General features: G+C 40.1%; 1 protein-coding gene across 1 annotated transcript in view; it reads left to right on the top strand.

Annotated features, from left to right (window-relative positions):
- Positions 1–23,662, top strand: part of THSD7B (thrombospondin type 1 domain containing 7B) — a 764,324-nt gene that overhangs the window by 390,373 nt on the left and 350,289 nt on the right. Inside the window, exons 10-11 of the mRNA XM_033860221.1 lie at positions 8,509–8,638; positions 12,830–12,933. Coding sequence (XP_033716112.1) covers positions 8,509–8,638; positions 12,830–12,933 — 234 coding nt within the window. The remainder of the gene's footprint in view (positions 1–8,508; positions 8,639–12,829; positions 12,934–23,662) is intronic.

Genomic DNA, 23,662 nt, shown 5'->3' with positions numbered 1-23,662 from the left:
TAAAGACTATTAGAAGAGACAAAGAAGGACACTACATAATGATCAAGGAATCGACCCAAGAAGAAGATATAACAATTGTAAATATTTACACACCCAACATAAGAGCACCTCAATACATAAGGCAAATACTAACAGCCATAAAAGGGGAAATCGACAGTAACAGAATCACAGTAGGGGACTTTAACACCCCACTTTCACCCATGGACAGATCATCCAAAATGAAAATTAATAAGGAGAAACAAGCTTTAAATGATACTTTAAACAAGATGGACTTAATTGATATTTATAGGACACTCCATCCAAAAACAACAGAATACACATTTTTCTCAAGTGCTCATGGAACATTCTCCAGGATAGATCATATCTTGGGTCACAAATGAAACCTTGGTAAATTTAAGGAAATTGAAATCGTATCAAGTATCTTTTCCGACCACAACGCTATGAGACTAGATATCAATTACAGGAAGAGATCTGTAAAAAATAAAAACACATGGAGGCTAAACAATACACTACTTAATAACCAAGAGATCACTGAAGAAATCAAAGAGGGATCAAAAAATACCTAGAAACATATGACAATGGAGACACGACGACCCAAAACATATGGGATACAGCAAAAGCAGTTCTAAGAGGGAAGTTTATAGCAATACAATCCCACCACAAGAAACAGGAAACGAATAACCTAACCTTGCTCCTACAGCAATCAGAGAAAGAAGAACGAAAAAACCCCAAACTTAGCAGAAGGAAAGAAACCATAAAGATCAGATCAGAAATAAATGAAAAAGAAATGAAGGAAACGATAGCTAAGATCAATAAAACTAAAAGCTGGTTCTCTGAGAAGATAAACAGAATTGGTAACCCATTAGCCAGACTCATGAAGAAAAAAAGGGAGAAGACTCAAATCAATAGAATTGAAATGAAAAAGGAGAAGTAACAACTGACACTGCAGAAATACAAAGTATCATAAGAGATTACTACAAGCAACTCTATGCCAATAAAATGGACAACTTGGAAGAAATGGACAAATTGTTAGAAATGCACAACCTGCTGAGACTGAACCAGGAAGAAATAGAAAATATGAACAGACCAATTAAGCACTGAAATTGAAACGGTGATTAAAAATGTTCCAACAAACAAAAGCCCAGGACCAGATGGCTTCACAGGCGAATTCTATCAAACATTTAGAGAAGAGCTAACACCTATCCTTCTCAAACTCTTCCAAAATATAGCAGAGGGAGAAACACTCCCAAACTCATTCTATGAGGCCACCTTCACCCTGATACCAAAACCAGACAAGGATGTAACAAAGAAAGAAAACCAAGGCCAATATCACTGATGAACATAGATGCAAAAATCCTCAACAAAATACTAGCAAACAGAATCCAACAGCACATAAAAAGGCTCATACACCATGATCAAGTGGGGTTTGTTCCAGGAATGCAAAGATTCTTCAATATACGCAAATCAATCAACGTGATACACCATATTAACAAGCTGAAGGAGAAAAACCATATGATCATCTCAATAGATGCAGAGAAAGCTTTTGACAAAATTCAACACCCATTTATGATAAAAACCCTGCAGAAAGTAGGCATAGAGGGAACTTTCCTCAACATAATAAAGGCCATATGTAACAAACCCACAGCCAACATCATCCGCTATGGTGAAAAACTGAAACCATTTCCACTAAGATCAGGAACAAGACAAGGTTGCCCACTCTCACCACTCTTATTCAACATAGTTTTGGAATTTTTTGCCACAGCAATCAGAGAAGAAAAGGAAATGAAAGGGATCCAAATTGGAAAAGAAGAAGTGAAGCTGTCACTCTTTGCAGATGACATAATACTATACATAGAGAATCCTAAAGATGCTACTAGAAAACTACTAGAGCTAATCAATGAATTTGGTAAAGTAACAGGATAGAAAAGCAATGCACAGAAATTTCTGGTATTCCTATACACTAATGATGAAAAATCTGAAAGTGACATTAAGAAAACACTCCCATTTACCATTGCAACAAAAAGAATATAATATCTAGGAATAAACCTACCTAAGGAGACAAAAGACCTGTATGCAGAAAATTATAAGACACTGATGAAAGAAATTAAAGATGACACAAATAGATGGAGAGTTATACCATGTTCTTGGATTGGAAAAATCAACATTGTGAAAATGACTCTACTACCCAAAGCAATGTACAGATTCAATGCAATCCCTATCAAACTACCACTGGCATTTTTCACAGAACTAGAACAAAAAATTTCACAATTTGTATGGAAACACAAAAGACCCCAAATAGCCAAAGCAATCTTGAGAACGAAAAATGGAGCTGGAGGAATGAGGCTTCCTGACTTCAGACTATACTACAAAGCTACAGTAATCAAGACAGTATGGTACTGGCACAAAAACAGAAAGATAGATCAATGGAACAGGATAAAAAGCCCAGAGATCAACCCACGCACATATGGTCACCTTATCTTTGATAAAGGAGGAAAAATATACAGTGGAGAAAAGACAGCCTCTTCAATAAGTGGTGCTGGGAAAACTCGACAGGTACATGTAAAAGTATGAAATTGGAACACTCCCTAACACCATACACAAAAATAAACTCAAAATGGATTAAAGACCTAAATGTAAGGCCAGACATTATCAAACTCTTAGAGGAAAACATAGGCAGAACACTCTATGACATAAATCACAGCAAGATCCTTTTTGACCCACCTCCTAGAGAAATGGAAATAAAAACAAACTAAACAAATGGGACCTAATGAAACTTCAAAGCTTTTGCACAGCAAAGGAAACCATAAACAAGAGCAAAAGACAACCCTCAGCATGGGAGAAAATATTTGCAAATGAAGCAACTGACAAAGGATTAATGTCCAAAATTTATAAGCAGCTCATGCAGCTCAATAACCAAAAAAACAAACAACCCAATCCAAAAATGGGCAGAAGACCTAAATAGACATTTCTCCAAAGAAGATATACAGATTACCAAAAAAGATATGAAAGAATGCTCAACATCATTAATCATTAGAGAAATGCAAATCAAAACTACAATGTGATATCATCTCACACCAGTCTGAATGGCCATCATCAAAAAATCTAGAAACAGGGGCTTCCCTGGTGGCGCAGTGGTTGAGAGCCTGCCTGCTGATGCAGGGGACACAGGTTCGTGCCCTGGTCCGGGAAGACCCCATATGCCACGGAGTGGCTAGGCCCGTGAGCCATGGCCGCTGAGCCTGCGCCTCCGGAGCCTGTGCTCTGCAACAGGAGAGGCCACAACAGTGAGAGGCCCGCGTTCCGCAAAAAAAAAAAAAGAAATTCTAGAAACAGTAAATGCTGGAGAGGGTGTGGAGAAATGGGAACCCTCTTGCACTGTTGGTGGGAATGTAAATTGATACAGCCACTATGGAGAACAGTATGGAGGTTCCTTAAGAAACTACACATAGAACTGCCATGCGACCCAGCAATCCCACTACTGGGCGTATACACTGAGAAAACCATAATTCAAAAAGAGTCATGTACCACAATGTTCATTGCAGCTCTGTTTACAATAGCCAGGACATGGAAGCATCCTAAGTGTTCATCGACAGATGAATGGATAAAGAATATGTGTTACATATATACAATGGAATATTACTCAGCCATAAAAAGAAACGAAATTGAGTTATTTGTAGTGATGTGGATGGACCTAGAGTCTGTCATACAGAGTGAAATTAGTCAGAAAGAGAAAAACAAATACTGTATGCTAACACATATATATGGAATCTAAGAAAAAAAAATGATAATGAAGAACCTAGGGGTCAGATGGGAATAAAGACACAGACCTACTAGAGAATGGACTTGAGGATATGGGGAGGGGGAACGGTAAGCTGTGACAAAGTGAGAGAGTGGCATGGACATATATACACTACCAAACGTAAAATAGATAGCTAGTGGGAAGCAGCCGCATAGCACAGGGAGATCAGCTCCGTGGTTTGTGACCACCTAGAGGGGTGGGATAGGGAGGGTGGGAGAGAGGGAGACGCAAGAGGGGAGAGTTATGGGAACATATGTATATGTATAACTGATTCAGTTTGTTGTAAAGCAGAAACTAACATAGCATTGTAAAGCAATTATACTCCAATAAAGATGTTAAAAACAAACAAACAAAAAACTGAATGCTGAATGTGACCATTCCAATGTTCAAGGCAAAAGAAACACACATGTTCACTTAGAAACTCTTAACAGGTGTCTCCCAGATCCTGGTGGCGTTTCCCTTCATCAGGATCCTCCCTTGGTTCTCTCTCTCTTCAAAGACATATAAATATTTCTTAATTTCTGTACAGTGCCAGTTGGTTTTCTCTTTAAAAAACCTGAACTCAATTCTAAAAGTTTGTTTTGCCCATAGAACCCACCCTTCTCAGCCTTCACCTGAACATCTACAGGGCATGATAATCAATGCAGCTATTTTTCCCAAACTGCAAATTATTTGATCTGGGATTACACCTTAAAGTAGAATATCTCTATGTGTGAGTGTTCACTGTGTGTGGTGTGTGTGTGTGCACGCTTGTGCATGCCCTTTGAAGGGAGAGGCATTGATCCATGCTCTCTCTCAATGTGGTGTAAAGTCAACCCTTTAATTTTTCCTATGGTCTTCAATCTTTATTTCCTGTCTCCTAAGATAACACTTGGACAAAACACACACATACACACATATTCATGTGTACATCCTAAGGGTAAACGATAATGATCAGAGTAAGTACAGTGTAATTGGAATGAATTGACAGTGGTGGAAGAGACTTTTTCTTTTTCCTAAAGGCACAATTATTTATCTAGATTGTCTCCACCCAAATGGAGATAGATTGTATTAATATATTATTATACAGAACTGTTTTAATTACACTTTTTTTTTCTTCTTAAGCTTCTTTTCCCATACTCCTCACTGAGCTTTAACTACATTATAAAGGGGCCACTTATACCATTCCTCTCTGTCAAATAGTAGCAACTTTCCTTTGATTTTATAAGCATGTCCTGGTAGGAAATAGGTGGCCCACTCATATTGGGTAACTGGGGAAAATTCAATGAAGGAACTGTTTACAAAGGAGTGGATAGGGTTAATGTAAACTGACAGTACCTGGCTAGGGAAAGTTGGGAGGCTGAAAGTTGATATGGGTAGGAGCAGTTAGAAGAACTCAGAGAAAGTAGCTGCAGGAGAGCACCACTCCATAGGAACTGTGGCTTTGTGAGTTGATTCAGAGAATGAAATCTGGAGGAATAAATACGCTGATCCCTCTCTCTCTCTCTCTCTCTCTCTCTCTCTCTCTCCCTCTCCCCCTCCCTCCCTCCCTCCCTCCCTCCCTCCCTCCCTCTCTCTCTCTCTCTCTCTCTCTCTCTCTCTCTCTCTCTCCCTCTCTCCTTTTCCCTCCTTTTATCAACATTTTTTTCCTTCCACTGTGTGCCCCAAATCACTTAGGGCCAAAGCCAACCAGAAGCCAATGCACAAGGTGGCCACTAATACATACCTTCTATAGTCAGATCTCTCAGTACAAAGCAGGTTAAAGAAGAGCCAAAAAAATGGAGTAGATGGAAAAGACCCCATGCATCTCCTTAACTCAGTTCAGGATCATGAAATATACAAGTGCGTTGGTCTCCCCTTTTCATAATCTCTTAAAGTGGTGGAAATGAATTTTAAAAGATCCAGTTCCTTGTCAAAAACAGAAGGAGAGGACCACCAATGGGTGAGAGATCTAAACTCATTTATGAAAGGTTCAGTGGACAGAGTGAAGAGCAGAGAAACTGGCGATGCAGCACAGGAAGCCAGGACCTAACTTAGCAGGAAGTGGGTGGCAATAGACGAGGAAGCTCGTCTACCCAGGAAGACCCTTTAGAACCCTGGTGGCTGATCTGATGGAGGACGGGAATGAGGATGGGATGGAAAAAAATACAGGTTATTTAAAGCCTTTAAATAACTGGGAGAGGCATAAAAATAGTGATACAATTATAAAAAATTGAAAGATGGTGCAGAGTAAATACTCATCAGTTATAGCAGAAAATCAATAGATGATGTCTAAAGTTAATAAAATGAGAAGCGATGACATGAACATATTATTTATAGATTTGGAGGTAACCACAGAAGAACTAAATACAGAAAGAGTTCAGGGTGTTCTGGGAGGAGGACAGAGAAAGGGTTTTAGGTCAGTTGCTTCTCACTATACTTATATAGTAAGTCTTTTTGTGCTACAATTTTTTAGAAACCATGTGAATATATAATATTAATGAAAGCTCCTTTTTTGTCCTTTTGTTTTGCTCTGCTTAGTGTACTGGCTTTCTAGAAATTTTCTTCTTTATATGGTTATGTCCATTATCTGTCTTTTTTTTTTTTTGGTATAAGTCTCCTAGGTTCGTTTTTTTTGTTTGTTTTTTTTTTTTGTTTTTTTTTGCGGTACGCGGGCCTCTCACTGTTGTGGCCTCTCCCGTTGCAGAGCACAGGCTCCGGACGCGCAGGCTCAGCGGTCATGGCTCATGGGCCCAGCCGCTCCGCGGCATGTGGGATCTTCCCGGACCGGGACACGAACCCATGTCCCCTGCCTCAGCAGGCGAACTCTCAACCACTGCGCCACCAGGGAAGCCCCCGTTTTTTTTTTAAAATTAATTTATTTTTGTTTATTTTTGGCTGCATTGGGTCTTTGTTGCTGCGCGCGGGCTTTCTCTATCTGTGGCGAGCAGGGGCTACTCTTCGTTGTGGTGCGCGGGCTTCTCATTGCGGTGGCTTCTCTTGTTGTGGAGCACAGGCTCTAGGCACACGGGCTTCAGTAGTTGTGGCTCGTGGGTTTAGTTGCTGCTTGGCATGTGGGATCTCCCCAGACCAGGGATCGAACCTGTGTCCCCTAGGTGGATTCTTAACCACTGTGCCACCAGGGAAGTCCCCATTATCTGTCTTAAACCTAAAGATTTTTTTCAGTTTTCTCCTATGCTTCCCCTTCTCTCCATTCTTTATAATCCTCTCTGTGCTTCTCCCCAAGCCCCTAGAAGCACTGGCCCACAAGCCCTACACACACACACACACACACACACACACACACACACACACACACACACACACACACACACACACACACACCCATCTTCCTCCTGAATGCAATTATATGTCTTTCTCTGTAAAGTCCATGCACCCTTATATCTTAGTGCCTATCAACATGATTCAGTTGTACATATATACACATTCTTTTTTAATATGTTCTTTTCCATTATGGTTTATCACAGAATATTGAATATAGTTCCCTATGCTATACAGTAGGACCTTGTTTATCCATTCTATATATAAGAGCTTACATCTGCTAATCCCAAACTCCCAATCCTTCCCTCCCCCCAGTCCCCCCTTAGTAACCACAAGTCTGTTCTCTATGTCTGAGTCTGTTTCTGTTTCATAAAAGTTCATTTGTGTCATATTTTATATTCCACATAAAGTGATATCATGTGGTATTTGTCCTTCTCTTTCTGAAAAATAATTTTTTTTTCTACTTAGCCCTCAAGTGCCAGGATAAAATCTGCCTTCTCCAAGGAGCTGCCTTAGATTTCCAGAGTTAAAAATGATTACGTTTCCTTTTATACTCTCCTGACAGTGTCCACCGTCTGAAGCTTTTTACTCTACAACGTCTCATAAGTAGTTGCTTATCTATCTGCCTCCCCTTCTTTCTGTTTAACTGTAAGTTCAAGAATTTGTATCTGCGTATCAAGTGCAATATCTTACACACGGTAATTGAAGTAGCTGCTAAACAGCATCATTGATTTTGGTAGTTGCTGTTGACTAGAAGGCATCTACAGATTATGAAATGAATGCCCTCCCATGGTAAAGTGAACATCAGCTGTCTTTTTATCGAGGCGCCTGTTACCACTTCTGCAGCTCAGCAGAATCACCAGCAAGACATATGTCTGTGTTTCGTTCGGTCATAATTTTAGTGCCTCTTCTCTAAATTCCAGTTATACCCATATTATCTCAGGTTATGAGGAATAAGAAATCAAATAAACTAATACCTATAAATAAATATGCTACTAATGTATTAATTTTAATAAGAGTATTTGCAGAGTAAAAAGTAGCCTAAAGAAGGAAGTGTCCCTCCTGAGGGAGTGAATCGCTAATAGTAAAATATTAGCCCCCTGAGCTGTTGTTTTGAGATTAAAGAGCATTTCTGAAGTTTCTCAGATTATGCCATAGAACTTTTATGCCAAACGTAATATAGATTCTGATTAATTTAAAATATATTAAGACAGTGGGAAACAGTCTTCGCATATTAGAACATATAGATTTGAAATTACAATTATTAAGTGTGACGTGTCTTCCTCATAGAAGTAAGATTGTGTATTAATCCCTGGTCTTTGCTTGTTATTCTCGTTTCCCAAGTAGTCTTTCCACAGGTTCTTATTTCTTCTCTTTCTTTTTGTCTTTTATCAGTTGCTCCCTAACCCTGGACTATTTTCTGCATCCACATAGAAGGGCACTATAATTTTATTTTTTCTTTACTTCAGGAAATGCCACAATAAAACAGTCTCGATACAGGATTATCATCCAAGAAGCAGCCAACGGAGGCCAAGAATGCCCAGATACCTTATTTGAAGAGCGAGAGTGTGAAGATGTGTCATTGTGCCCCATATATCGGTAATTAATTACCTTTTAAAATAATCATTAGACCTTAGAATAAGTCATGACCCATTTCCTTTCATATAATACATGATTATTATATGAAATATTTGTAGTGAGAAATACAAAGAGGTAGTAGCATTGTTTATCTTCAGATATCTCACTGTTTTTCCCCTCTTATCTGGAATAGATTTTGAAAGTAAAGAATATCAAAGTCTAATTAACAGGAAGAAAAAAAGAAACAATCATGTTTTGATGGTAAGTGAGCTGCTGGAGCTCCGCCACCCAGGCAATCAATTTTCAGGATCAGGATCCAGAGAGATTCAGAAGGAGGTCCTTGCAAACACACACACACAACTTACCTCATTCTATTGTTCTCATCCTAAAGCCTTTAATCAAGAACTAAGAACAAATGTGTACTTCTATAATAATTGTGTATTGTAGTTCAAAAATGGTTCTGGTTCGCAATTTTTGTCATATACACATTTTAAGAAATCTTAGAAAAAAGTTTAACCTATGGAGAAATTTTTGTTTTTAGAAAAGAAAATGAGTACCTTTTCAACTTTATATGTTACCTATATGTGCCCCTTGGCAAGTTGGTGATTACTGTTTATAAAAACAACACCTGAGGTTTGTGTGTTTAGTCATAAACTTCCATTCTTTTAACATTGGATTGAAACACTTCTTTAAAGGACTTCTGGATTAAATTCAATCACTGTTGAGTTTTACTTATTTGTGAAAACAAGACCATGGTCTTAAAAATTGTGCTGTTTATCAGCACACTTAAAAATGCCTTTAGCGGGCTTCCCTGGTGGCGCAGTGGTTGAGAGTCCACCTGCCGATGCAGGGGACACGGGTTCGTGCCCCGGTCCAGGAGGATCCCACATGCCACGGAGCGGCTGGGCCCGTGAGCCATGGCCGCTGAGCCTGTGCGTCCGGAACCTGTGCTCTGCAATGGGTTAGGCCACAACAGTGGGAGGCCCGGGTACCGCAAAACAAAAAAAAAAAAAAAACAAAAAAAAACCACTGGAACAAGCCCAGACTACCAGTTTTTGCTCATCATCCACAGGGCCATTGTGGGAACACTGTCAATATCCTTCCTTTTGTGCCACATATAAATATGGAGACTTCTGAGCTCAGCAAGAAAAGCTCTCAGGGAAGGTAGCCAATTGAAAAAATTAGCCAAATCAAATATTTTTAGACATTTTATGAGCCCAGTGCTATTATAATCAGAGAAAATCCTGGAAACTGTTAGTGGGCTCTCCTTCCTATTGTCCACTCTCTTTACTCTCGTGTTGCACTTCAATTTAGTCACTCATGTTTGAACTAGTTTCCATCAGTGACCTCCTGCCATTTTCCCCGGAAATCAGTTCCACTGTACATGGATGGGATGATTGTATCATGTCTCCTGATGCGTCGTTTAACATGTGTCCAAGTTGCCAGTGTGAGTCTATGCCCTTTAGTCAAACATCCTTGAATTTTGAGCAATATGTTTCCAATTTAGATTTTGCTTTCCCCTCATTGGTTTCTTAGGGAGGCAAGTTAATGTAGACCTTTATCATTTTCTTCTGATTCTTCTTTTTCTAATTCCATTAAGGTGAGACATTCTCACGTTTACCAAATTAAAACAGAATCAAAATGCCTATAGAAATTTTTCTGTAAGTTTGAGCATTTCCCACCATGTTAATTTAGTAAGTGTCGGAGAGGGGAAATTTCCTCCTCTACGTTTCTTGAGTTCTTGTGGCTGGCCTAATAATACAATTGACATGAGACAGATTAGCAGGAGAAAATGAAACAAATTTTAATTCATATGCACGGAGGTCCCATAGAAATTGTACCTTAGAAGTGGCCAAAACAGGCAACTTTTATACTTTTTAGACAGAGCAACAATAAATCTGTGAAGAATTGACAGGACGAAGAAACGTAGGGTTTGGGTGCTCAATCTTGACATGAAAGAGTTTGGGCTTGGGGTAGTAAGTTTAAATGGTAACAGGTTTGTTTGTATAGCCCGGAATTCCCTATCTCTGGTGATAAGGGTGTCCTTCCACCTCCAGATGTAGGGAGGGCACCTTTCACAGGAGAGATCTATTTCCTGCTTTCAGGGAGACAGAAGGGAGGGTCAGAGTGTCCTTCTTACATTAACCATTTTTAAAGTAACTTTAATTCAAAATAATCAATATGCAATTGAGGCACATTTTGGAGTGGCCAGCAGTATAAGCAAAAGGGAAGACAGCATGGGCGATGTGCCCCTGTATAGAATTGGCAGTGGGGCGTCCGCGGGAGTTTGTGGCTTAGCATTGAGGGCTTTAGGACTGACAGCTGGCCTGCCCTGACGAGTGCGATCTCAGACATGTCGCTTAACATCTCTGAGCCCAGGCTTATCCTTCTAAAACTAAGACTCTAGCAAGAGAGTCCTGGACATGTCTTCCTTTTATTTAGCATGCTAAGCTAGATTGAATCCCTTGATCTCACATTAGAAAGTCTTTTGTGAACTTGAGGGATCTGAGTGAATGACATGTCCTAGTTGAAAAGCTAAATTAAACCCCCTACCATTTCAGTTTCTGTGTTTTGGAACTATGCTTAATGCATCTATGCATCTACAAAGTAAATTTCTACTACTTAAAAGTAATAGGTGATTTCTTTAAATGTGACAGGTTTTTCTATTTACCTGTTTCCTGATTTCTCCCTAGCTCTTCAGTTATTCTCATTATGGAGGCCACTTGAATGAGTTCAATGATATGTACTTTTTACTTTTATATTTTAATGTACTTTGCTTGATTCTGCAAGATGGTCTGTTATCTCTCCCTTAACACCACCACTGCCTCACTTACCTCCAATTGTTCAAGACACCTGAGACTCACCTAGTCTAGATGGAGGAGAGGTGGTGGTGAGTGCAGAGATTAAAGCCGGGCTATGTTAAGTGATCTCCACACGCTATATGAATCTATATTCACATGACTAAGAGAATCCTTTGAAGTGACTTTTCCTGAGCAAAGAAAGTCTGCTCCGTGTTCTGATATACATTATTTTTTCTTTTGCTGAGACTTCTTTTTTATTGCGGTAAAATCATATAACATAAAACTTACCATCTGAAACTTTTTTTTTTGCTAAATTCACTTTTTTTTTAAATTGAAGTATAGTTGATTTACAATGTTTTGCCAATCCATAATGGAAAAGAATATTAAAAAACAGAATGTGTACATGTGTAAAACTGAGTCACTTTGCTGTCGAGCAGAGATTGCCATCTTAAACATTTTTAAGTATACAAGGTAGTAGCGTTAATTACACGCATGTTGATGTGCAACAGATCTCTGAATTGTTTCATCTTGCAAGACTGGTCAGTAATATTTTTACTTCATGTTTCTGTTTCATTTTTTGAAGTAGCATCTGTTATCAGAGGTATTGGCCCACGTGAAAAAGGGTAAAAATATACCCGGTGAAAGAGGAGACTCTATGGTTACATTTAGAGTTTGGGTTTTTTGGACTATTCTGAAGACACAGGTTTAGGGACTTAAATCATAGTCTGTCCTGTGGGTCATAAAAGTAGAGTTTTGTTCACCTTAAAAGAAAGCCAGAAGGTTTCCTTAGATCCTGTTTCCTCTGTGGAGAAGAAATATTGGTAATTCTTCAGAGACAGATCCATTCCTCTTCCCTGAGAGGAACGATCACATAAGGTAAGTCCCCATGGCCCCCCACCTCCCTTTTATTCTATAACCTACTGAGACATTTGAGCTACGCCAAAGTCCTAGGAAACACCTTGTGAAAAATTTGAAGCAGAAGATCAAGTGTGAAAGCTTGCACCCAAAATTTTCAGGTGTTCAAACCTTGATTCTCTAATGCTCCAGTGGGACATAGGGATTTTCTCTCTTTTATTTTCTTTTACTGTTTTTCTTTAAACAATTTTTAGTTCGTAAAGAGCTAAGCCTTCTAGATTTGTTCTATGCTTCTAATGCTTTTTATGGCCACTTTGTGTGCAGAATGTCCACATTTTAAAAAGTGGAATTATTGCATTAACCATGGATCTGGGGCAGAGGGACTGTTACCATCCCTAGTGTGTGCCAGAGCTCCCTTTTATGACATTGGTTTCAAATCCATTTTTATTGAATTACTACCTTTATGTTTCTGGATTTCAAATTCACCTGTTTCAGATATTTCTTTTGTATGTTTGTCATGGTGAAATTTCTAGTCTGCTATTCTTTGTCATCACAGGTGGAGGCCACAGAAATGGAGCCCCTGTATCTTAGTGCCAGAGTCTGTCAGGCAGGGAATAATGGGCACCAGTGAAGCCTGCGGAAAGGGGGTGCAAACAAGAGGTAAGGGAACTTTAAAACAGTTTTTCTATTCAAATGCAATTCAAAATTATGTTGCTCTTATAAACTGTTGCCTATTTTTATATTTGAATAAGTTGTGATCTTACTGGCTTGGATTATTTATATTTATTACTGTTTGAGTTTAAGTTTGGCATTAGTTAATGGTGATATTTTAACCATAACTAGCTAGTGCACCTAAGGACTAATGCAATGTAAGCAAATATCTGTTCTCAGCCATTAGCATACGCCAGTGCTGGTGGTCCAAATGCATGTTGGATATTAGTCAAGGAATGAAGGATGTGTCAAGATTGGACCCAATAGTACATATTGTACTTTTTAGCTGCTCATTAAATATTTGTTGAATGAATTAACTAATCATAATAATCATGACTTAAACCTGGTTGTTATACACATACTTAGAGTATGTTTTATATGTAATATACATAGAAAGGAACCATTAAAATTTCTGGAAGATGCTGTGCATAGGCTTCTGGATCTGAGTAAAAGTGCCATTTATCATCAATGTCTAGAAGGTGTGGCATTTTGAAATCTCTGAAAACCACTCAGAAACTCATCAGATTGCTCACTGTTTTGTTTCATTCATAATCTAGATGCCAATGATTTGAGGTTTGATAAAAAGTGCTTTATTCTTTTTTTTTCATTTTATTTATTCTTTTTTTTAATTAGTAGAAGTTTATTGTGCACACACCAAAAAGACAGTTTGCAACCAGGGAGCACTCAGACCAAAGTGCGGAATGAGAAGAAGTGCTTTATTCTTAAAAATCTGACCACTCTGTTACTAAAGGGGTGTATGTAGCAAAATCAGACCTTGTAGGACCAACTGCATGTCACTGGTCTCATAATTCAACTAAAAGGCATATTGAGAATTGTTTTGCTTCCTGTTGGATAGGTTATTGTATTAATCAGGATCAGTCATCCCAGCGAGCACAGTAACTCCCTTCTTTGTTGATTCACAGGCATAAGAAGCCCAGTGTGGGCGGGTGGCAGTTTTAACTTCTAGTTCAGTGGAATCATTGCTGTGTTTTTAGTGGAAGCATTCCTCCCTTTGGAAATAAGGGCTTATAGGGTAGCAGAGCATAAGACTGCAGAGGAAAAGAAAGCAGACATTTTACTAGTGGATCACTATGGGTAATAAGAAGTTGTGCCATTCTCATTCCCACCCTTGACTCCGGGACCTGTGAGTCCTGGCTATGGGAGGGAAAACACCATATATTGGATGCTTCTGGAAAACTTTTTCCCAGCCCTTCTAGGTATTGCCACCTAATTGGTACTATAAATGAGTCTTCAGAAGACCTTTTCACCATCTTATCAAACCAGCTGCTTCAGGATGGTGGGGAACATGATAAGACCATGAATTCAATGAGCATGGGTCCATTGCCACATGTCACTTGCTGTGAACTGAGTTCCTTTATCAGAAGCAGTGTTGTGTGGAATACCATGACTATGGACAAGGCATTATGTAAGTCCATGGATGGTAGGTAATTTTGCTAGAAGCATCGTGTGCAGGAAAGGCAAATCCTTATCCTATTTGAGTAAGTACCTATTCTGGTAAGAACAGAACACTGCACCTTCATGATGGAAGTCGTCCAATGTAATCAATCTGCCACCGTGTAGCTGGCTGATCACCACGCGGAATGACGCCATACTGGGGACTCAGCATTGGCCCCTGCTGCTGGCAGACCGGGCACTCAGATGTGGTTGCAGTCAGGTCGCCCTGGATAAATGGAAGTCCACGGTGCTGAGCCCATGCATAACCTTCCTTCCTACCACCATGGCCACTTTGTGCATGAACTTATTGGACAATGCCAGGGGTAGCTGAGGACAGAGGCTGACTGGTATCCACAGAATGGGTCATCCTATCCACTGGATTATTAAAATCCTCCTCAATCCAGGTCACATTTTAGGGAGCATTCACGTGGGACCCAAATATGTTCACATTTTTGGCCATTCAGAAAAGTCTTGCCACGTACCACTTCCCTAAATTTCCTTGTCACCAGTTTTCCAATCATGTTCCTTCTAAGTCCTTGACCAGCCAGCAAAATCACTGGCCGCAGCCTGTGGATCTGTACATGATCCCGCATCTGGCCATTTCTCCTTCTTAACAAAGTGAACAACCAGGTTTACTGCTTGAAGTTCTATTCACTGGGAAGGCTTCCCTTCCCCTCTGTATTTCAGGGATATCTCAGAAAAGGGCTATAGTGTTGCAGCTGCCCATTTAGGGGTTGTGCGCACATACCATGCAAAACCATCCGTAAACCAGGCCCAAGTCTTCTTGCCTCTGTCAGCTGATTGTGGGAGACTCCCTAAGAGGACATATGTGCAGGCTGGGAGAGAGGAGGTAGCTTAGCAGGAGTGGGGACCATGGGCAGTTGGGCTACTTCTTCATGTAACTTATTATGCCTTCAGGGCCTACTTGGGTTCAGTCACACATATACCACTTCCATTTGATGATGGAGTGCTGCCGTGTATGCCCTACCTTGTGGCTTGAAGGGTCAGATAATATCAAGTTTGCATGGTAACTCTGGTGGCCCATGGTTAAGCATTCAGCCTCTACTAAGGCTGTAGCTGTCCCTCAAATGGAGTAAAGCTACCTGCAGAGGATGGCAGGGCTTTGCTCCACAATCCTAAGGACCTAAACTGCAATTGACCTATAGGAACCCGCCAAGGGCTCCAGGCAGCATCCCTGTCTGCCACTGACACTTCAAGCACCATTGAATCTGCTGGATCCTGTGCCCCAAGTGGCAGAGCAGTCTGGAGCTGTTACAGAGCCTTTTCTTTTCTGGATCCCACTCAAAACTAGCAGCTTTTCAGATCCCCTGGCAAATGGGCTAGAGTGAATACACACCCAAATGAGGACTATGTTGCCTGGAATCCGAAGAGGCACGATAGATGTTGTGTCTTTATTTTGGTTGTAGGAGGGGCCAGATGTAACAACCTGTCTTCTCCGTAGAAGGGATATCTCAACATGCCTCACACCACTGGACCTTTAGACATGTCACTGGGGTTGAAGGCTACTGAATTTTCTCAAGTTTTTTATTTCCCGCTCTCTGACATGAAGATGTCTTACCAATGAGTCCAGGGTAGTTGTTTCTTCTTGCTCACTAGGTCCCATCAAGATAGTCACCAGTGTAAAGGCCAATGTGATATGTTGTTGAAGGAAAAGTGATCAGATCCCTGCAAACTAATATATGAAATAGGGCTAGAAGTTGATAGGCCCTCGAGGAAGGACAGTGAGAGTATATTGCTGGCCTTCCAGATTAGAGCAGACTGCTTCTGCCGTCTTTATTTTCTCCAAGTACATTAATATTTGAGGTCAGGGTTCCAGCATATGAATTTTTGGGGTTAGAATTCAGTCCATAATAGTTACGCCTTGGAAATGATGTCCCTGTGGGAACATTTGCAAATGTAAATTTGATTTGCAAGGTAGTTTGATTCAGGGCTGCTAGGAGGCTATACAGTGATTCTGTAATTTACAAGAAGGGACCACTTCCTGAAAACGTTTTACTTCCATATGTCAGAAAATTATAATAATATAATCTTGTTATTACAAGACTTGTGCTTGCTTTCTGCTGCAGAGTTGCTATAAAATATCTAGATCAGCAAAATCTACATAAATAGTCTTTTAAAAATGGTACCTTTGTGCAGGGCACAACTTAACTCTATATGTTGACCTGGACTCTGATGCTCTGTGATACTAGAGTATCATTACGGTTTGTTTTCACTGCAAAGCCATTTAGTACCTTCTGCAGAGACATTGCTCCTCAACTGTGTGGAATCTTATCCTATAACGGTAACTTATTCTATCTGTCTTAGAAGTATTTTAAATGGATTCCGGCTGGAGGCCAGATCATCCTTTAAAGTAGGCAAAGTAGATACCTGAGTTTTCCCCAAGTTAGACTCCACCATTAGAGAATTCCTTGTGTTTACTTGTTGGGAAATTTACACTTTTAAAGCAGTAGGATGGGTCTCCAATTTTAAGACAGTAGAGCCAAGATATTTCTACTCCCATCTTTTCTCTAGAATTACTTCAAAACCAGCACGGAAAACATGAAAGAGTAACAAAAAAGTAACCTTCAATGAGATCCCCTTTATAAAATTGTTCCTAAAAACAAGGAGCGCAATAAGTTCACCTTCAAGTAAATTAGGGCCATCTGTAACCTCAACCATACTGTATGATGTAGAAAGTGGATGGAGATATAGGGAAAGTACTTTGCAGAGCAGGATTATGCCTAAGTGTTGGCGCAGTTGAAGGTGTAGAGGCTGAAGAGAAACAAGATGATTTGGCCTGGACAACTCTGGGAAGGCACCACCTCTGCAAAAGGAAGTGGGCAAGGCTGTGTGTGTGTGCGGGCTGTGTGTGTGTGCGCGTGTGAGCGCGCGCGTGTATAGGGGATGGGAGAAAAATCAGGAGCTTTTGAGGGTCTGACTAAAGAGCAGTGAACACTCTCCACACCCAGCCCTTCACCTTGCAGAGTCAGGCTCCAACCTATTGCTATTTTTGTGGGAGCCTGGAGGTTTATTCTCTGTGGATGTTAGAACCAGAGAGGTTGTGGACTTAGGACAACAGGCAGAGGAGAGTGGAGGCAAGGGGCTATACTGAAGTCAGGAGGATCAAAGGAAAGTCTGAAGAAGGAATTAGGAGACCCTCAGTCCCTTCCTCCCCCTGCTTGGGCATTCTGGTCAGGCAGCTTTTACACCCTTCAGTCCCATGGAAGCCCGAGCAAGCTGAAAACACTTTCCATTTAAATATCTATTTCAGGATTTTTTTTTTTTTTTTTTTTTTTTTTTTTTTTTTTTTGCGGTATGCGGGCCTCTCACTGTTGTGTCCTCTCCCATTGAGGAGCCCGGGCTCCGGACGCGCAGGCTCAGCAGCCATGGTTCACGGGCCCAGCCGCTCCGCGGCATGCGGGATCCTCCCAGACCGGGGCATGAACCCGTGTCCCCTGCATCGGCAGGCGGACTCTCAACCACTGCGCCACCAGGGAAGCCCCAGGATTTTTTAAATCACAGAGGGAGGCATGAATTCAGGCCAGTTTGGGATTATAAATTCTCACAAGAGATTTTGATCCTCTCACTACCCAGTGTTAAATTGTAGACATGTACGTGGTCTTGCCAAGACATGTTACTTGGCCTGTCTATTTCCAGTCTACCCTTATGCTAAGGACCAGCCTTTGTGGTCATCACTTCTAGTATGGGGTATTTTATGAGGTTCTCCATAACAGTTCTTGAAGTCATGAAACTGGAAACTTGGTTCTCCAAAATTTAATAGAAACCCTGAGGATAAAGGTTGTCTCTCTTGCTTACCTTGCATCCCAAGTTCTTACTTCGTTTTGTCCTTTATGGGTTCCTTTCCTGTGGGCCAGCCCAGCAATCCATTTAGAAGATATATATTTGATCCAGTTTTTTTTTCCCCTTTTTCATTAGAAAGGTCTTTTATAATTTCTAAGCCATTAAACTGCCCCAGACAGAAGTGCTCCTTGTTTTATCTCATTGTGTTTATATTGCTGACCTGGTTAATTGACTTACAGTAAGAATACATTTATATAATACTTTAATACTTTTCTAATCAAAAAAGAAGAAAAAGAAAAGAACACAGAAGGGCAGGTAGAATTACAGCTGTCACTAAGCATTTATACCATCTTCAAGGAAATGGGAATTTGGGTTCCATCGTCCTAGCTGTACCATCCTTCAGGGAGAGCTGGGTATTCTCCCTGCACAGCTTCTTGTACTTTATCTGAATTAAGAAGGGATGATAGCTCAGCTTCTATGGCAAATGAAAATATAAGAGTAAGAAACTTAAATATTGCAACATACTTTGATGTAGCGGCCCTTCATAGGGTAGACTATCAGTACTAAAACAAGACAAAGTGAGGATGCCGGGGGAGTGAATTTGTCTATGGATATGATCTGATTCTTGTTTTGCTACTCAACAGTGGCTACTTTAAAACTGGCTTAATGGACTTGCCAGTAATTTTCTTTAGGGTAGTGCTTTCCTCTCATTCAAAAGTTTATGCGTATACTCTATCCTAGCGGAGAGACTTGACATCTATGACACTGTAATGGTTACAGAGTAGGTGCCGGAGATCAAAATTGTGCTGCCTTAGATATCCTTGACTTCCAGGAAGTACCTGCATTCTTTTTTTGGTTTGCTCTCACTGAACAATGTTTATGTGGACCAAAGGAGGAAGATCTCAAATCTTCTGTCAAATCTTTTTGTTCTTCCTTAAATTGGTTTTTGTTACAGTGAGAGGCACAGACTTCTTCCAGAATAGTTTTGACGGAATCTGTGTGTTTCTTTTCATTCAAAGGATCGCTTTATCTTTTAAGTTGAGTTATAATTAACATACAGTATTGTATGTCTCAGGTGTACAACATAGTGATCTGATATTTTTATTCACTATGAAATGATCACAGCAATAAGACCAGTTACCATCCATCACCATACAAAGTTGTTACAATATTATTGACTGTATTCCCTATGTGTACATTACATCCCCATGACTTATTTACGTTATTGGTGGCAGTCTGTACCTCTTAATCAAGAGATCTCTTTAAAAGGTGCTCTTCCAGAAAAAAAAAAAAATTGGGCAAAGTCATCCACTTTCAGAATAAGTTCTGGATTACTTTTATTTTTAAAAGGCAGGGAGTTAGAAATAGGAAGAAGTTAAGTTTACAGGTATCTTTGCATTTTTTTTTTTTTTTTTTTTTTGCGGTACGCGGGCCTCTCACCGTTGTGGCCTCTCCCGCTGCGGAGCAACAGGCTCCGGACGCACAGGCCCAGCATCCATGGCCCACGGGCCCAGCTGCTCTGCGGCATGTGGGATCTTCCCGGACCGGGGCACGAACCTGTATCCCCTGCGTTGGCAGGCGGACTCTCAACCACTGCGCCACCAGGGAAGCCCGTATCCTTGCATTTTAAGAGTCTGGAAGATTGGACTTTTTATTCTCCACATGGAGGCAGTCATAGTCATTTAACCTTAGAAGTTGCACAAGTTTATTTTCTGTCATATTCATCTGCATAGATCCAGCAAGAAGTCGTTTCAGTGGATTCAGAGAGGGAAAAAAACATACAGGATTCAACTAGACTGAGCAATAGTCTAAGACAAAGACAGTCACTGTCATCTCCATATTTGGTGAGGGAGGGAGAGGGGAAAGGTAACTTCTTCCATTTGCTTCAAGATTTGAACAAAACTGAGTTACATAACTATGAACTGTGGGCATTTCCTGGAGAATCAGGAGTAACTCTAGCTACCTCCAGAACTCCGTCCATAGATGTAACTGTTCCTTTCTTTCTTTTAATAAATTTTTATTTATTTATTTATTTATTTATTTATTTATTTATGGCTGCATTGGGTCTTCGTTGCAGGCCGCGGGCTTTCTCTAGTTGCAGCAAGCAGGGGCTACTCTTCATTGCGGTGCACGGGCTTCTCACTGCGGTGGCTTCTCTTGTTGCGGAGCATGGGTTCTAGGCATGCAGGCTTCAGTAGTTGTGGCCCGCGAGCTCAGTAGTTGTGGCTTGTAGGCTCTGGAGCGCAGACCCAGTAGTTGTGGCACACGGGCTTAGTTGCTCTGTGCATGTGAGATCTTCCTGGACCAGGGCTCGAACCCGTGTATGCCGCCTTGGCAGGCGGATTCTTACCCACTCTGCCACCAGGAAAGCCCTGTAACTGTTTCTTAAATGAGCAAATATATTTGGTGATATCTTTCCAGTCTATTTCAAGAAGGGAGTGCATGACACCATTTGTGACCCCAAATCAAAGTGCTAGGGTTTACAATCTAGGCAATGAGAAACACTATTATCAATAACTTTTGTGTTTTCATTTTTGATAACTGAGTGCTCATCTCATAGGAAAAAAGATCAGACCCCATTATTCTTTGTATCAAATATCATTCTTGGAGGGATTTCTAACCAGTTCTGACTTAAACATTAGAAAAACCAATTGGAGGACATAATGTTCTTTGCTAATTTATCTTATTAGTCAGTCCCTGATACCAAAATGATTCATTATAAATATTTTAAGGAACTTTAAAAAATCTCTTCTAAATATAATTTTTTAAAGTGTGAAAATAAAAGAAAGATCAGGTTAGAGTGTAGAAATTAAATTAACAACGTAGGGCAACTCTCTAAGTGAAAATATCCTTAGATTTTAACAAAAGAATAGGTTTTACAATACCATAGGCATTGGTTTAGAGAGTAAAGTGTGGGACTTATAGCACAGATTGCATTTTAATAAGTGAATAATGATTCTGAGAGTTATTTTTCATCTCCTTTGCATGTTTTAGGGTAGGATTAGCTTCGTGGCTTTCATGGTTGCTGCAGGTAAAATCTGTACATTTTTCAAAAATTGGCAATAAATTAGAAATAAATATTAAAGGAAGTGAGTGACCTAAGGCATGATGCTTTAGTGACATAATGTGAACTAAGGTTCAGAGATGTTGTCTCATGCCAGCCTCTCCGTTTTTAACATAGTAAGTTATAATGCAAACCACAGAGTAACTCCTCTGTCCGCCTCCCCGCTACCCACATCACCAGCAGGTATTTCCCTGATGAGGAGTGGGGATGGGAAGGGGTTTTTTTTTTTGTTTGTTTGTTTGAGGAATGCAGTTATTTGCTAAACTAGGAGCAATAATTTTCTCTTCTGACTGCATGGCTCTTAGTTACCGAACTATCTTCCCCTTCAGGAATGTTAATATGAATTTCAAAGTCTACTGCAAACTGTGTAAATGTAATAGGATTATCCTTCTCTTGTTCAGAACCAGAATTTAGTATCTTCAGATAGATGTGAATCTCCTGGCTTCCCTTAGCTCTCAGGTTACTAAGGTCAAGGTATTCATTTCTGTTTGGCCCAGGGGCAATCTTAGGATTGTATCAAAAGGAGGTTATGTTTTTACATTTTAATTTGCATTTCTAAAGAAAACAGAAGCTTCAACATTCCTCTAGTAGAAGCAAGACGTGAAGGAGCCCCCCACTTTAGAGACGCCCTAAAAATTAACAGAGAAGCATCAAAATTCAGACACACCTTTGCTCTGGATTTGAATATAGCTGACCCCTGAACAACATGGGTTTGAACTGCATGGGGCCACTTATATGCAGATATTTTTCAGTAAGTATGCAGGTGGCCATCCATTTCTATGAGTTTTATATCCAAGGATTCAACCAACTGCAGATCAAATTTCAATCCGTGGCTGTTTGAATCCACAGATTAGGCATTGGTTTAACCAGTGGATATAGAGGGCCGATTGTGCTATGCCATTTTATAAGGGACTTGAGCATCCATGGACTTTGGCATCCGAATGCGGGTCCTGGAACCAAAGCCCTTCATACACCAAGGGCTGACTGTAGATTCAGAAGTTGCAAAACAGGTGATTCTTTTAGGCCAACCATGTTTTGAAGGATTCACATGGTGGGACACAAAGCAATCTTTTAACCCAGACACATGAAGAATGAGAATTAAAAATCTATTATACTCAATTAAACTCAGTACGTTTATAAGATGATTAACCTCTTAAGATATTGAAGGTAGGAACTGAAAGTAGGAAGATTGGGTTGGGAGTCACTAAGGCTTTGTAATTACACCGCAAAGGGTTTTGAAGGCCTGTACCACAGTAGCGACTTAGGGAATGGATTACAAGGAATATGCATAAAAGGCATGTTATGGAAAAATCAGAATGTTTAGCTACATTTATATACAGAGTAAAGGATAGTGAAGAATTTGAAAGATTCAGTGGTTTTAGGTCAATGAAAATGGACAATATTGTCACAAAAAATTGATATAATTGACATAAATAACCAACATAAAAATGGGAAGAGAGAGAGAGAGATACAATATTTGAGTATTGTTAAAAAATTCAACCTAGTAAATTTGAGAATCTAATTGGCTTTGTTAGGTGATTCATGAATCGGGCAGCATCCCCTCTAGCAACTAGAAGGATGCCCCAAGGGGTTGTACAAAATGGAAGGTTTACATAGGAAGAAGGATGGGGTAAGCGAGCTATTAACAAAAGAAAAGAAAGGATTTTGAAGCCAGGACTTCCTTTTTTTGTGGGAAGGGTGATGATATTAGGGTTGATCATGCATATTTTCCCTTCTTCCTCAGGGCTTGCAGAGGGCCTGTATGGCAAAGTACCTCACTGGTACAGACCAGCAAATTCTAGACTGGTACATTTCTGGAGAAGGTTGAACTGCAATTAGGTTAGGTATTAAATCTGCGTTTGCTACCAAGTTTGCACATGTAACACCATTGTGGGACTGTGTTTTTTCTCTTTAACAATTACCCCCTTTTGACCGGATATCAGCCTAACTGAGAAATATGATCAAAATTTAAGGCGTTAGCATTACTCTCAGCTATTGCTTTGCAGCTTTGCCGATCTTTGGTGGGATAATCATAGGTCATGATGTTTTTGCTAAACCCTGGTGATATTCACAGGCCAAAATTTCAGATCCACAATTTTTTTTCTTTTTTTAAAAATTTTATTGGAGTATAGTTGATGTACAATGTTGTGTTAGTTTCAGGTGTACAGCATAGTGATTCAGTTATACATACACATATATTCATTCTTTTTCCGATTCATTTTCCATATAGGTTATTAGAAAATATTGAGTATAGTTCCCTGTGCTATATAGTAGGTCCTTGTTGGTTATCTCTTTTATATGTGGTAGTGTGTGTATGTTAATCCCAAGCTCCTAATTTATCCCTCTCTGCCATGTTTC

The sequence above is a fragment of the Tursiops truncatus genome, chromosome 7, assembly GCF_011762595.2.
Source record: "Tursiops truncatus isolate mTurTru1 chromosome 7, mTurTru1.mat.Y, whole genome shotgun sequence".
Taxonomy (NCBI): Eukaryota; Metazoa; Chordata; class Mammalia; order Artiodactyla; family Delphinidae; genus Tursiops; species Tursiops truncatus.
The sequence above is the reverse complement of the archived record's forward strand: the minus strand, read 5'-3'. Positions and strand labels throughout refer to the sequence as shown.